Here is a 13905-nt window from a genome sequence, read left to right on the forward strand (position 1 = left end):
CATGAAAAGGCAACACTGCAAATATTACTCCAGGCCCTACAACACTGATAGACCTTCTCCAAATACAGAATAAAGAGACTATGGGCCTCATTTTCCACCCAGATCGCACGCAATACCAAAATGGGGGCGGAGTCGGCCCCGGAAGAGGAGGAGTCGGGGCATCACTGAGGCCAACTCCGCGAAGACGCCACGGACGATGAAAAGGTAAGGCCCTTTTCGCGTCTGAGTTCGCGCCCAATAGCTACACCTCCTATGGTGGTGCTATTGGGTGCGAAACCGGCAGTGATCGCACTGCGACGATGCAATCGCTGCCGGCTAGTGCATGCCCGGCCCCCCGTTTCGGCCCCCGCCCCTCATTCCCTAAAGTATCACAGGCCTGCGATACTTTAGAAAATGAGGCCATATAAAGTAGAAATAGAAACATGCAGACAAAAATTGCAGACAAAAATTGAACTGGAAACCGGAACAAACCGGACTCTTTTTGCAGTGCAACAATGGAAAAACAGAAACATCACCATTCTTCTCATGTTGAATGTGAAAGTGGCCCCTAACCCCCTACACTAATACTTAACCCTCACCTCGAGTTACTAGGTGGGCCTCCCATAGGGATACAAATACCTGTCTAGGGAGGAGGCACTATAGCAAGGTTCTCTCTCTCTCTCTCTCTCTCTCTCTCTCTCTAGCATACTGAAACAGGCCTGTCTGGAAACATCATGAACCACGGCAATGTAGTCCAAATTCGGCTAATAGTGCAACTTGCGATAACAGCCTTTCGCATAGCTGATATTGCAATTTGCGATACACATGATTATTAGCATAAGGTACACCCCTTTTTGGTATTGAATGCGATATTGGAAAATGAGGCCCTTAGGGGTAGATTTTCAAAGGGGTACGCGTGTATCCTACGAGCGTACCCCCTGAAAACCTACCCCAACCCCCCCTGCGCGTGCCGAGCCTATTTTGCATAGGCTCGGCGGCGTACGCAAGCCCCAGGATGCGCGTAAATCCTGGGACTTGCATGGAGGGGCGTGTCAGGGGCATGCTGGCAGTGACGCGGCATTTTGGGGGCGGCGCCGCGGGCGTGGTTTCAGCCCGGGGGCGTTCCGGGGCGTGGCCGCGGCCTCCGGACCAGCCCCCGGGACCGGAACTCGGAGCGGGGCAGCCGGCCGGCGCGCGCTAAGTTACGCCTGCTTCCGACGGACGGTCGGCCTCTATGACATAGTGAGGGCAAAGGTAGCGCCGGTGCCATTTTGAATACTGGCAATACGGCCCGAGTGCAGGAGGTCGCTCCCGGACCCCCGCTGGACTTTTGGCAAGTCTTGTGGGGGTCAGGAGGCCCCCCCAAGCTGGCCAAAAGTCCCTGGGGGTCCTGCACTGAGGCTGTATTGCCAATATTCAAAATGGCGCCGGCGCTACCTTTGCCCTGTCACATGGTAAGGGCAAAGGGCCATCGGCGCCATTTTTTTTAGCACAGCTGATGGCCTGGGAACGGGAGATCGCTGCCCGCGGCCCCCCTGGACCACCAGGTATGTGTAAAAAGTTTTGGGGGGGAGGGGGTCGGGAGAGTGGGGGAGGCTAAGGGGGTAATTTTAAAGGGTCGTGTGGGGTTTTTTTTTATCGGTGCGGGCCTCACTAAAAAAAATTAGTGATGTGAATTGGAATCGGAACCGATCCCAATTCACATCTCTAACGATCAGATTTCTCCCCCCTCCCAGCCGAACCCGATCGTTAAAACAATCGGGCACACGATTCACATCCCTAGTGTTTAGGGCCTGGTTAAATATTTGTAGTGTTGCCTTTTCATAGATAGGGTTGTTACTGTTTGAATGAGTTCCATGATGCAGGTTTAACTTTTTTGCATAGTAGTTTGTGTACATTATTGAAAATCCTGGGAGTCTATTAGGTGCTATATTTCTGTTTCCATTTCTTTAGTTTTGCACTGAATGCAGAGTGGCTTTTATGGGTTTCCATTCCAGTTTGTCTCCATATTTGTAATTTGTGGTCTTTCTGTACTTTCTTTTCAGCTGCAGTGTGTGGAGACTGGAGCGAAGTTAGCAACCAGGGCTTACAGCCATAGCCGCCATCACCTATATGGGGTATAATCAGGAATGCATCAAAAAGCACTTCACAGCATAAACACATCACATATATTAATGTACACATACTGTATTGTATACCTAACACCACAGTCCTTTACACATGGCATCATCTCACTACTGTCTAGAATTCCGGCCCGTAGCTGATGTCACCTACCAAGTAGCCATCCTTCACCATACCTCCCCTGTGGAAAATGGGCTCCAAGGGATGAATGTGCAAGAATGTAGGTATCATGGCAGCTCCCAGGAAACCTTGTAACACATTAAGAATTCTAAGGCACGCATCACAAACAACTTGCCCATTCATCGAATGGAATTGCTTGCGATTCCGGAACGAATTCTCCTCTTCCGACTTGGGGGGTCAACGCAATATGGGTGCAGTCTATAGCATCCAGCACATTTGGCGTCCCTGCAATAGCCATGAACCCACTGCGGATCTCTTGCAGTTGCACTGGATCGGTAGGAAACATGATGTAGCCATATGTAATTTATCTGGTATTTTCTTTTCCTTCCTACGCCAAGTTCTATTATCCCCGTTACATGTAACTGCTTTTCCGCACTATTGTTTAAGTTTAAGTTTAATTTGCACTCCTGTTTTATGTGAACCAGCATGATGGGACTACCGTCTTGAATGCCGGTATATAAAAAAACTTAAATAAATAAATAAATAAATGTACTTCCTCATCCGCCTCATCATGGCCTTCAAGACCTGTGCCAGATGCCATGAGAAGGAGGCCTGGGTCATACCCGCAACGATACTCACTGGGTTCTGAAAACTTCCGGTACCAAAAAAATGTAACGCATCAAGAAGTTTCGTCAACCCTGGCACAGCATAGTTGCAGTTGGCCAGGGGGTCAAGGTCACTGTGCAGATCTTCATATAGGGCCAGGATTGCCTGTGAGCTGAGCCGGTACCTTCACACTACATCTCGCTCGGGCATGCCAAAGAGAGTTGTCCGTGGGTGAAAGATACATTTTATTTATTTATTTTATTTATTTAGATTTATATTCCACTTTTTGTAGCGCTTCAAAGTTGCAGACATGGTCTGCAGAGGGCCCTGTCCACCAATAGCTCCGGCCTGTGCACGGACGACTCTGTCCTGCTGTGCCGGTACGAAAAACAACACAACACAATAATCAGCATAACATAAAATAATATTTATATTTTATTATAAAAATATTATGGAAGCATCTGCCACAACAGGCAGCATAAATGTTTTGGACGTTCATGCACAGGCCACAAAGCAAAGCCACTGCTGCCGTTTGAACCGAAGGAGTTAACGACATTCACAAAAACACATATACACACGTTTTCTACCTCCTCTGGTCTTGCTACTGGTTTCTCCTCTTGGGTGTTGTCTCCAATCGCTCACTTAGCATTTCTTATTCTGGCTTTCATCCGTAACAAAAAGATCGCCAAAGCCAAAATGTACATATAATCCATGATGCTATTCGATGTGTCTGCCTGCCACAAATCACGGCACCACCCAAATGCCAGGGCAGGCGCTAAATTTACAGGTTAAAAAAAACTCGTTAAAGACAAGCTGTAGTGGACGCACATTACTGTATCGAGGGAAATAGTTAATCATGTCATTAACATGCCATCTGCATGCAGCGGGCGCAAATTTGTACGCGCCTGTTTCCGCGTGCTCTAAGGATGCGCTAGTGCCGATATTAAATCATGCATCTGGATAAAGCATCAAAAATGTGTGTCCAATTCGCGTAAAATGGCGTGCTAGCCCCGCCACGCTTTACTGTATCGGGCCCGAGGTGAGGTATTTACTAGCATGTAGGCATTTGGATCAATATTATTTGTTGTGCTTTCTCAGTAGGACATGTATTGGTGGTACATTACTGTTTTTTCATAAGGAGGGCTATTGCGCCAGGTAGGAGAGGGTTTATGTTGCTGTTACTGAGATGACACCAGAAATATCTTTTTTGTATGGTAAACTGAACAGGGAATGTCCTAGTTCTGTTCTGCACCCATTGTTGGGGGGTTAGGGCGGTTGCTGTAGATACTGAGTATATGTTTACATTTATCCCCATAACAATCATGTGTTCAGTGTGTCACGCATGTGAGAGTCATCTGTCAGGTATGTCCCGACAGAAAAAAGGTTGAGAACCATTGCACTAGCTGCAGTTCTTGAGCTGGAATCTTTTTACTCTTTCACACTGTTTATGATACCTGTGATAACATTTATGATATATATTAACAAATGATAAAGGGATTCTGAGTTTTACATTTATATTCTCTGTTCTATTTGTTTTTGAAGATTCAATTTATTTATACCTGTTCTACATTAACAGAAGATACTTCTCATAAACCATCTTTTCATTTAGAGCACAATATTTAATGTGGCAGTGGCTTTTTGGAAGTGCCTGTGTGTGTGTCCTGTGCCCAGTTTGGCCCTGCAAAATATCAGCTCCCAGCCAAGGATTCAGTTGAGAACTGTTTCCTCGCTTTGGGTGAGTACCACAGGCTTCCTGAAGCTGAGAAGGTAACTTCAGATGAACGAGGGTGGTTACATTTGCTAAGCAGGTTTTTACAAAATGATCACCTTATCAGGCCGATGCAATATAGGCGCGTGTTAAATGGATGCTTATAATTGAGCGCTCGTTCCTTTAACGTGCGCCGATCCACCTCTCTAGGGTGCCTGATGCAAAATGCAAATGGGGTGCCGCAGTAAAAAGGAGGTGCTAGGGGAAATTGCATGCCTCTAGCTCCTCCTAGGCAGCGGGCGTTCAGGAGAGGTGGCTGGCAGCAGGTTAGGAAAATAGATGCTCAATTTTAGGCTCCTCCACTATTTTTTTTGCATTGCGAGGAATAGATAATAGCCTCATCAACGTGCATTTACATGTGATAAGCACTATTACCTACACGCGCGTTTTGGATGCGCTAACCGTTTTGCATCGGGGTTATGGATGTGCATCCAAGACGCGTCGCCAATCACTTGTTGAGCAGTGCGCTGCAGCCAATGCATGGTACTGCATCGGCCTTTTTATATATTATGCAAAGAATGACATTATGGGGTACCTAGCTACCCGAAAATTTTTTATTTTTCTACTTACTGCGCCTCCCGGCTGCCGGCATGCACTTCCCTGGGACAATGGCTAATGGCTGCTGTCTGGGCTGGCCTGGCCCGTCCCACCCACACCCATGGCCCGCCTCTTTTTCAGGACTTATGCGCGTGGCTGGGCCCTTTTGAAAATGCCTGTAACGTGCGCAAGCCCCAATTTTTATGCGCATGACCCTTGAAAAATTTGCCCTTAAGTGTAAACATGCAGTAAGAAATTGGTGGTGGGGACTGGAGGTTAGTTTGCTTGGCCACCCCTATTAAAACGCCATTCTGCTGCCCCTGATAGCTTTCCATGAGTTACTTAGCACAAATATAAACCAGTATAACACAATAACGGCGTAGACTCAGACAGACCATTACCTCATGTAAATAGTTATTGTCTATTTATTTATTTATTCCATATCACTATGTAACTAGATAAGTTTTTAACCACTGTAACCTCCTCCTTTCCCCTGCCCCTTTGGTTATGCTGTTAAAAATGTTAAAAATGTTTCGATGTAAACTGCCTCTCCGAGGCATCAGTTTTATTTCCATGTAAACCGGTGTGATATGTATATTATACAGGAACATCGGTATATAAAAACTAAAAATAAATAAATAAATAAATAAATACAAAATCCACATTAATTTCACTAACTAATCCTATGTCTAGATTTTGCTGGCATCCTAAAAGAAGCTGATATTTATTTAGCATTTTATCCTTGCTTCTTTAAAAAAAAATCATTTGAAAGCAAAGTTTTAAGCAGTGTTCAAAATGAAGTATCAGCATTGCAGAGGCTTAGAATTCAGTAGGGTTGCCACCCTTAGTGCCAACCTTCCCTCCCTTTGTCAGTCCCACCCAGATCAAATTAATGGTAGTATATTGTATTTAGCTTTCGCAGTCACTGAAGACGAAATACAATCTCGATTTGTTTTAATTGAAAAGAAGGTTTAGCTAGTAAATAAGGTCAATAAAGCTACAAAAAGCACAGCTGATTGCGGGGCGACTCTCTACAGTAGCAACGATCGAGCAACACCTCCGAGTCGAGCAAACCCTTGCTAGTCACGTTCGGAGTTCCGCCCCCAAACGGTCGCGATTGGCCGAGCGCGTGAATGACGAGCCAGCCTGCCTGAACGGCTGACGTCGTGCCCAAGAAATGTGGCACTTTTCAAAAGCAAACGGCCAGGCCGGTGGGGTGGTGCGGTGCTAAGAAGCAGCACGAGAGAAGGCGAAGTGCGCTTTTTACAGTTCCTCCCCGCTGCTGTCCTGTGAGCGTAGAAGATCGGGCGCGAGCTGCAGAGGAATCCGAGCTGTAAGTGGGACTGCAGGGGGACCCCGTGCCGCGCCGACACGCGCGGTCTTGTTAAAGGGCCCAACGTGCACGGAATTTGAGGAGCTGTTGAGAAAAGGGTCGCGAGGAAGCGGAGCGGGTCCTGTCGGGAAGAGCTGCGGAAACGCAGTCAGTTGGATAAAGTGTTCACTCGAGAATGAAAAAGAATACCCAGGTTTTTGTTTTTTTTTTTTTACCAGACTACGCCTCCTAATGCAGGATACTTGACTATACCGGCCCCCCCCCCCCCTCCACATGTTTTTTGGTTGAGTGACTTTTCTTGTTTTCATATCTTATTGTTGGTAGTGGTATCGGAGATCTTAACTTTCTGTTTATTTTAGAGTAAGTCACGTCTGTGAATATTATGATACGGGACCCGGAGAAGAGGACGTTGCACTTGTAGTGACCATTCACTTCCTCAGTTCCCCGACTCTGAAAGGCTAATGATACAAACTTACATCCCTAGAAGATTAGGAAAGGAGGATAAAGCGAGCAATCTAATGATTTTTCCGTAGTTTGACTATAAAATGTAGTTTTAAGCAGTTGTGCAAACATATTAGAGACCGCTTTGAATAAAACTTCAACTCGAAGCGATTTACAAAATAATACACTAGATAATCAAGTACGCCTAATAGCTGTAAAGTCACTTTATGAAAGTTACTCGCTTTTGGGCTAGAGAGGCCAGGGACAGTAACAGGTGTATGTGACCAAATTGTTTATTGAGCTAATAACTTTGCAAAGGTTTATATTAGCTCATTGAAATGCGCAGCCCTCTACAATTGCCCCATAATCGCCCCTCACCCCCGCAGTGGGTGGTTCAGCGTTATAGGCATGTTTGTGCTAAACATAGTGCAAGCGCTTTAAAATACTGCAGTTCGTTGTTAATCGTTTTCTGAGATCACTTTCCTCGCTTGACAGGTGAAAATACTATAACCAGAGAGAAGACAATATGTCTAGGAGGAAGTTGGAAAACAAAATTCTTCCTGGCTTACTGTCGAGTATTCAGACTCCAATCAAGACTGATAATTTCCACAATGCTTACACTCTTGATTCTAAAGAGCTTGGGAGGTAAGGCGTTTCTTGTCATTCTGGGGAAAGAAGTAGATAGATGAGGGGTTTTATCTCACGATGTTTATATGTATACATGCACATTTGGTAAAACATTTAATGGTTATTGTACAAGATCAAATAACAGAATAACTTGCTTTTGCACTGAATTTGCCTTTCTAATGAATGCAGACGCTGTGAAATACTCACTAAGATTTTTAAAGAAGTTATACATGTAAATGTAACATACTGTCATAGCATGGGAATGAGAAGCCTGTCTGTGTATGATTGAGTGAGAGCCTTTGTGTGAGTGGGAGCCTGGGTAAGGGAGAATGTGGGAGTGGGAACCTGTGTGTGGGAATGGGAGTCTGAGTAAGAGAGAATGGGAGCTTGTGTTTGTGTGTGTGTGAGAGACATCAAGTGAGAATCAGAGCCTGTGCGAGTCTAGGTGTGTGTATAGGGGAGGAAGGAAAGAGGGCAAGGAGAGAAGAAATAAGAGCCCCTGAAAAAAGAATTAGGAAAAGATAAAGGGGAAAAAAAGAGACTGGGACCAACTGATTAGAAAAATAAGGTCAGACAAAGGTAAAAAATGATTTTGAGTTTCATCAATTGGAACATGCCATCTTTGGAAATGTGTATTTCTTATATTTGTATTTTGCTTTTTCTTTATTCCACTGTTCAGAGACTGGTTTATTGGGCTTTCCATTTCAGTCTTATTTGCATGTTTCTGTTTCTAATTTGTAGTCCCTTATTCTGTCTTATGTAAGGGTCAGTCTGTGTTTTACATGGTGACAGAGGTGCAGTATTTTTGCTAGTATGTAGTTTTTTAAATAGGTATTTGTGGCAGTCCAGCTTTTTGCCCAGTAAATGGTGTATTAGTGTCATAGGGCCTAGTGTTAATGTTTGTCTTACTGCCTTTTCATAGATAAGGTTGCTGCTGTTTGAATCTTGTTACTGCTGTTATGGGTATGGTATTGTATGGCAAGATTTCTAGGAGCTTTATTTATTATTTTGTAGGGGTTTGTGCTACTTCACAGTGTTTGGCAGTGGAAGGACACATGAGATGCTCCAGAATTTGAATATATTGTCTTTGCATGTTGTATTGTAATATGAACTGTCCTAGTTCTGTTCTGGATCAGTTGCAGATCTTCAGTTCTTAAAATTATCGCTGTTTTATTATAGTTATGGTATACTCTGTCTTTGGAAAGAGAATTCATAAAAGAATATTGATATTTGTTTTATTACAGGGCTCTGTTTGTGTTCTTTGTTTATACAATATGTAAAAAGTAAACTGCAATAAATATAAATTTAAATACAGATTAATTAGGCATTTTCAATGTTAGTAAGTGCTTGAAATAGAATTTAAAATATTTGAAAGTGTCATGCATGATGGCTGTTGCAGACTACTTAGAAATCTGACAGGTACACTGTAAGGCATTATTTATCAATAAGAGTACAACTAGTAGGGCCTAGACCTGTATGCCTACTGCCCCCCCCCCCCCCCTCCCCAAATTTCATTTCTGGCTACGCCACTGGTAACTGGGCCTCTCTCTTGAGTGCTGGGCCTATTTGAAACAAGGCACCAGGGCCCACCCGTGGCTCCACCACTGGTTGTATGACACACACTGTCATAAAGTTGTCCTAATAACTTTAGTTATATAAATTCAATGAAAAAAGTACCTAAGTCTTGCTGAATATTTCTGCTAAAGGACCCTGGGTAACTTTGCCTTGGTGGCTTCTAGCTGCATTTTTTTTTTTTTTTTAGAAGGTAGTATTTTAGCACTGGTTTCTTCACCCTAGTGTAAAAAAAATCTCCCCTAAGGAAGTGACAATGCAAACCCCCAACATCAGTTTCAATATCTTCATGTTGAGTGGTAATCTGTTACGATTCACCCCCCATTGGCCTGCACCTAGTGTTAGAGATGTGGAAACATGCAAAACATTTCAAGGTGCATATGCTATTTATTTGAGAGAACCTGTGAATGCCATATACATGGAGGTATGTGTTGTGGAACATTATATAATGTTTATTTAGATAAACTTTTGTCCCCTGCTCCAGACTAGTTACTGCGTAAACATCCTTAATACAGTAAAACTGTTTTATAAACACAATAGTTTACATAAGTAACATACATCCTACAATAACACAAAATTAATAAGCAAGTTACTTCATAATCAAACCAGTCAGCAGAAAAAAGTCCCTGTTAGACGAATAAGAACTTGGACCTAGATCTCTGGAATTTTTTACCTAAAAACACTTGAGGATATAAGAGCCAAAATAAATATACTTTGTGTTATTTTGGAACATGATATGCACCTCATTATTTTGAGGATAGGCATTTTTAAAGTTGTGTATAAGGGCTGAATAAACATGATATACTTTCATGGACTGGCTTATTGTCATTGATTGCATCTCTGCAGTTATGTACCATATTTTGTTTTTGAAAAAAAAGTTCTGTTTTAAACAATTAGTATTCCATTCAGGCTTCTATGCCACATTTTTTTTTTCTAATCAAAAAGGAACCCAAAGCGTTTTGCATAATAAAATACAATACTGCCAAAGCAGTTTATAATATAAAATGCAATGAATAATGAATAGGCTTGATACTTCACTTTGATGCAGCTCCAGCACTGCTTTCTACTTCAGTGGTGGGGGTGGAAGGAAATTAGAACCAAAAAGTTACCAATAAGGGCCCTGACCTCAGCGGTCAGAGTAACAGATAAGTATGAGAAAAATAAGTGTGAAAGCTTGCTGGGCATACTAGATGGGCCTCTTGGCCGTCTTCTGCCATCATTTCTATGTTTCTATGTTTTCTATGTAAGTATAAATACAGACTGGTATTATCCCAATGTTGTGGGCTGAAAGAAATGCTTAATACTAATAAGTTAATGAGAAAAAAATCCTTTATTCAAAAGAAAAATATCTTTAGGAGTTGCAAATTTAGCAGGAAAAGCAAAAGCAGATTCTGAGATCATTATGGATACTGTAGGTTAGGTTGCCACCTCTAATTTACACACCAATGAGTTAACTAGTAGTTAATATAACATTTCTCTGATTACTGCAAAATTCTTATTACTAATATGCTGAGAACTGACTTGGATGGCATGCAGACATTGACTTTTTGTACAGTTCATCATTCTGCTATACCTACAGTTCATCATTTTGCATTTCTGGTCAGTTCCAGGACAGTTCTATTATACAGCCATTGTCTTACTCTGCCTCTTCACCATACTAAATATATTAAATATATTTTCACAAATACCCTCAAAGCACCTTCTTTCACTAGGGAAGTACCAGGCTGCATCACCTATCTGACTGACTAAACCATTTCTCAATCACTCCAAAAATCCTCTATAACATCAAACAATCTTGCTACCATAATCTGATTCAGAATCAACCCCATTAGGTTTCCAATATGGCTCCCTATCTCTCCCAAGGGAGTGACTCACCCCTAGTAGGAGCTCAGTGTCAAGCTGTGTTGATTATGGGGGGATAGATACTGGCAAGATGAAGATGCAAGGCTCAATCGAGCATCTGTTCCAGGGAGGGCTGGATGGATTTAGCCCCACTCAAGTGCCGGGATTTTCCTTCCAACAAAGAACCTCCTATACCATTTGTACTGGTTTTTTTTTTTTTTTTTTTTGTTTTTTAAGACATTGCTTGGTGTGAGGAAATTAAATGTATTACTACAATTTTTATTTATGCTATATAATCTTATATATATATGGGGAGGGCTATTTTAAAAAATATTTACCTGGGTAAAAAGTCTGTTTGAAAAATCTTATCTGTATGTGTTCCACAAACATGCCTACTTTTTCTTATATAGAGGATAGGAAAATAAATTTAAAAGTGCAATTTACATGTTATGTACCTTATTTTCTATGGAAAAAGTACCCACAAAAAAAGCAGGTGCCAATGTCTACAGATGCATACTTTCCATTTGGAAAATGCATGTACTTTCCCATTTTGAGAATTGGTATAAAGCTTATCTGTAAAAGCTACCCATGAACTTTGTCCCAAGGTAGGCAGTTTGCAAATTGCCCCAGGTATGCCCGAGTAGGTGAGATGTTTGTCACTCATCAGTGTCTTCCTTAATTGGTTATATTTGAGTTTTTTTTTGTTTCCCCCTCAGAGGAAAATTTGCTGTAGTTCGCAAGTGTGTAGAAAAATCTACTGGACAAGAATATGCAGCCAAATTTCTAAAGAAGAGAAGAAGGGGCCAAGACTGTAGGGCAGAGATTATCCATGAAATTGCAGTGCTTGAATTAACTAAGTCTAGTTCACGCATTGCTTATCTTCATGAAGTTTATGAAACTATGAGTGAAATCATCCTGGTTTTGGAATAGTAAGTATACATTAGTTGTCGGTTCTTAAGCTCTGTGTCTAGCTTTGTTTTATAAATTTTATGTAAAACTTGTTGGAGTAATTGGATGTGTTAAATTCTTTATAAACATCTACTAAAATATATATGCTGGCATTTCAAGATTTCAGTTATGAACAGTTAACATTTTCTTTGAAAAGATACAGCTCTTACAAAGTCATTGGGTGTCTCTCCTTTAAAAATCAGACATCCTTATAATTTTGTCTATACTTTTTCAATTTATGCACTTCTAGGGTTCAAGATCGTGATTTTGCACCTGTTATACATTGTGGGATAGAACTTGACATTTTGGAGTGGTGCAACTCTAGTAGGGGTTAGACTTCAGAGAGTGGCTTGCCTGTAATATATAAAAGATGTGAGGACTGCAGCTGCTTCAGCCGTCCCATAGCCCTAAATTAGTTCTGTGTAGAACTGAGTGTGGTGGAACTGAACTTCAGGGTTCCACGCTTAGTATATGATGGCAGTTCCCTGTATGTACCCAGATCAGTCCAGACTACTGGGGTTTACCTCTTGGCCAGGAGATGGAGACAGAGAGAGTTTCACTGGCACTGTGCATAATCCAGTATGCCACCTGCAGCCCCTCCAGTATTTCTCTGATTCCAGCAGATGGTAGATGGTGTAAAACCTGCAGTCTGGAGAGAGAGAAAAAAAAGATTAAAAGATAACTTTTCTGGATCCGTCCTGGTTGGGGCTCATCCCCCCCCCTGGTTTGAGACAGACGAGCAGGGGGTTGGTGAACCTTCTGATAGCGAGGTCCATGAAGTGGACATCTGGTGGTCCAGATCCTTCAACCCCCATGAGACAGCGGTGGAATCTGCTGGCAGTTCTGTACTGCAAACCCAGTGGAGCAGGGAAGTATCCCTTTTGTACGGTTTGTCCTGGGCTGGGTCACTAATTTTGACAAAAAGAGACTGATATAGTCAGTGGTCTGGCTCTTTTATGATCTGCCATTTGGCCTGCGTTCTGGAACCTGAACCTCTGCACCAAAAGAAAATGTTTCTATGTATCTTTTTCCGTTGATAAGCAGGCTTATTTAGCCATGCTCTCTGTCCGGGTGATGTCATCTTGGCCTCATGGGGCAGAGCTGTCTCTCTCTAAGCTCAAAAAAAGTTCTCCTTCGCAGTTGCATGGCTCCTTCCCGCATGAATCGAGCGTTTCTCCTCAGTTTCATGTTTTCCACGCTCTGAACGGATGTGTGGAGTATTTTCTCTCTAATTTTCTCCTCGGGGGGGAAAAAAAAGAAAAAAGCGCTTTTCATTGATATCATGCCTAAGGCTTCCTGTTTCAAATATTGTCAATAAGGGAAAATCATGTCTGTGACCAGGCACAATTATTATCTGTGCCTTGGTCCCAACCATGACCAAACGGCCTGTCGATATTGCGGGAGAGTGTCTCCCAGGGCCCAATGCCAGCAGGCGGCAACGATTCAGAGGCTGAGGGAAGAAATCTTGGGATCTTACACCCCCTCCCCTTGGGATGGAAGATCCACTCTCCAGGCCTGAAGATTCACCACTCAAACCGGGTAAGGTGAGCTTCCTCTGTGGGATCCGAGGGGAAGCAAAGACAGGCCGCAAAAACATCTAAAGCGTCGTCATTGATGCACATTGCGTTGAAGTCAACAAAAGAGAAGAAGTTTAACCCATCTACGCGCTAAAATCTTTGATGGCGTCTATGCATATGCCCTCAACGTACACTAAAACATCGTAAAAGAGAGCATTGGATACAATGCACATTAGAGTGGATTATCAGAGCATCGGACATGACAAAATCATAACTATGTTGAGTACGGTGCAGTCACAGTCAAAAATTGACGCAGATCAAGGCATTGCAGATAACGCAAACTAAACCACAGAAAGTGATGCATACTAGAGCATCGGAAAATGATGCAAAAGTCTGAAAGGTCAACACATCATAAACTGTCAGCAAAATCAACGCAAACATAGACACAAGTTTCAATGTCACAAGTCAAAGCGCACCAAAACATCTGAGGAGTC

The 13905-nt window shown here is 42.7% G+C and overlaps 1 protein-coding gene across 2 annotated transcripts in view; it reads left to right on the plus strand.

The window, feature by feature from the left end:
• Window positions 1–6286: 6286 nt before the first annotated feature.
• The window catches only part of STK17B (serine/threonine kinase 17b), a 40663-nt gene continuing 33044 nt past the window's right edge, over window positions 6287–13905 (plus strand). The window contains exons 1-3 of one of the 2 annotated variants that reach the window (XM_029606071.1): window positions 6287–6464; window positions 7401–7550; window positions 11663–11875. In XM_029606071.1, coding sequence (XP_029461931.1) covers window positions 7432–7550; window positions 11663–11875 — 332 coding nt within the window. In that variant the 5' untranslated portion in view covers window positions 6287–6464; window positions 7401–7431. The other variant, XM_029606072.1, reaches the window with a different exon arrangement.

Source organism: Rhinatrema bivittatum, chromosome 6, assembly GCF_901001135.1.
Source record: "Rhinatrema bivittatum chromosome 6, aRhiBiv1.1, whole genome shotgun sequence".
Classification (NCBI taxonomy): domain Eukaryota; kingdom Metazoa; phylum Chordata; class Amphibia; order Gymnophiona; family Rhinatrematidae; genus Rhinatrema; species Rhinatrema bivittatum.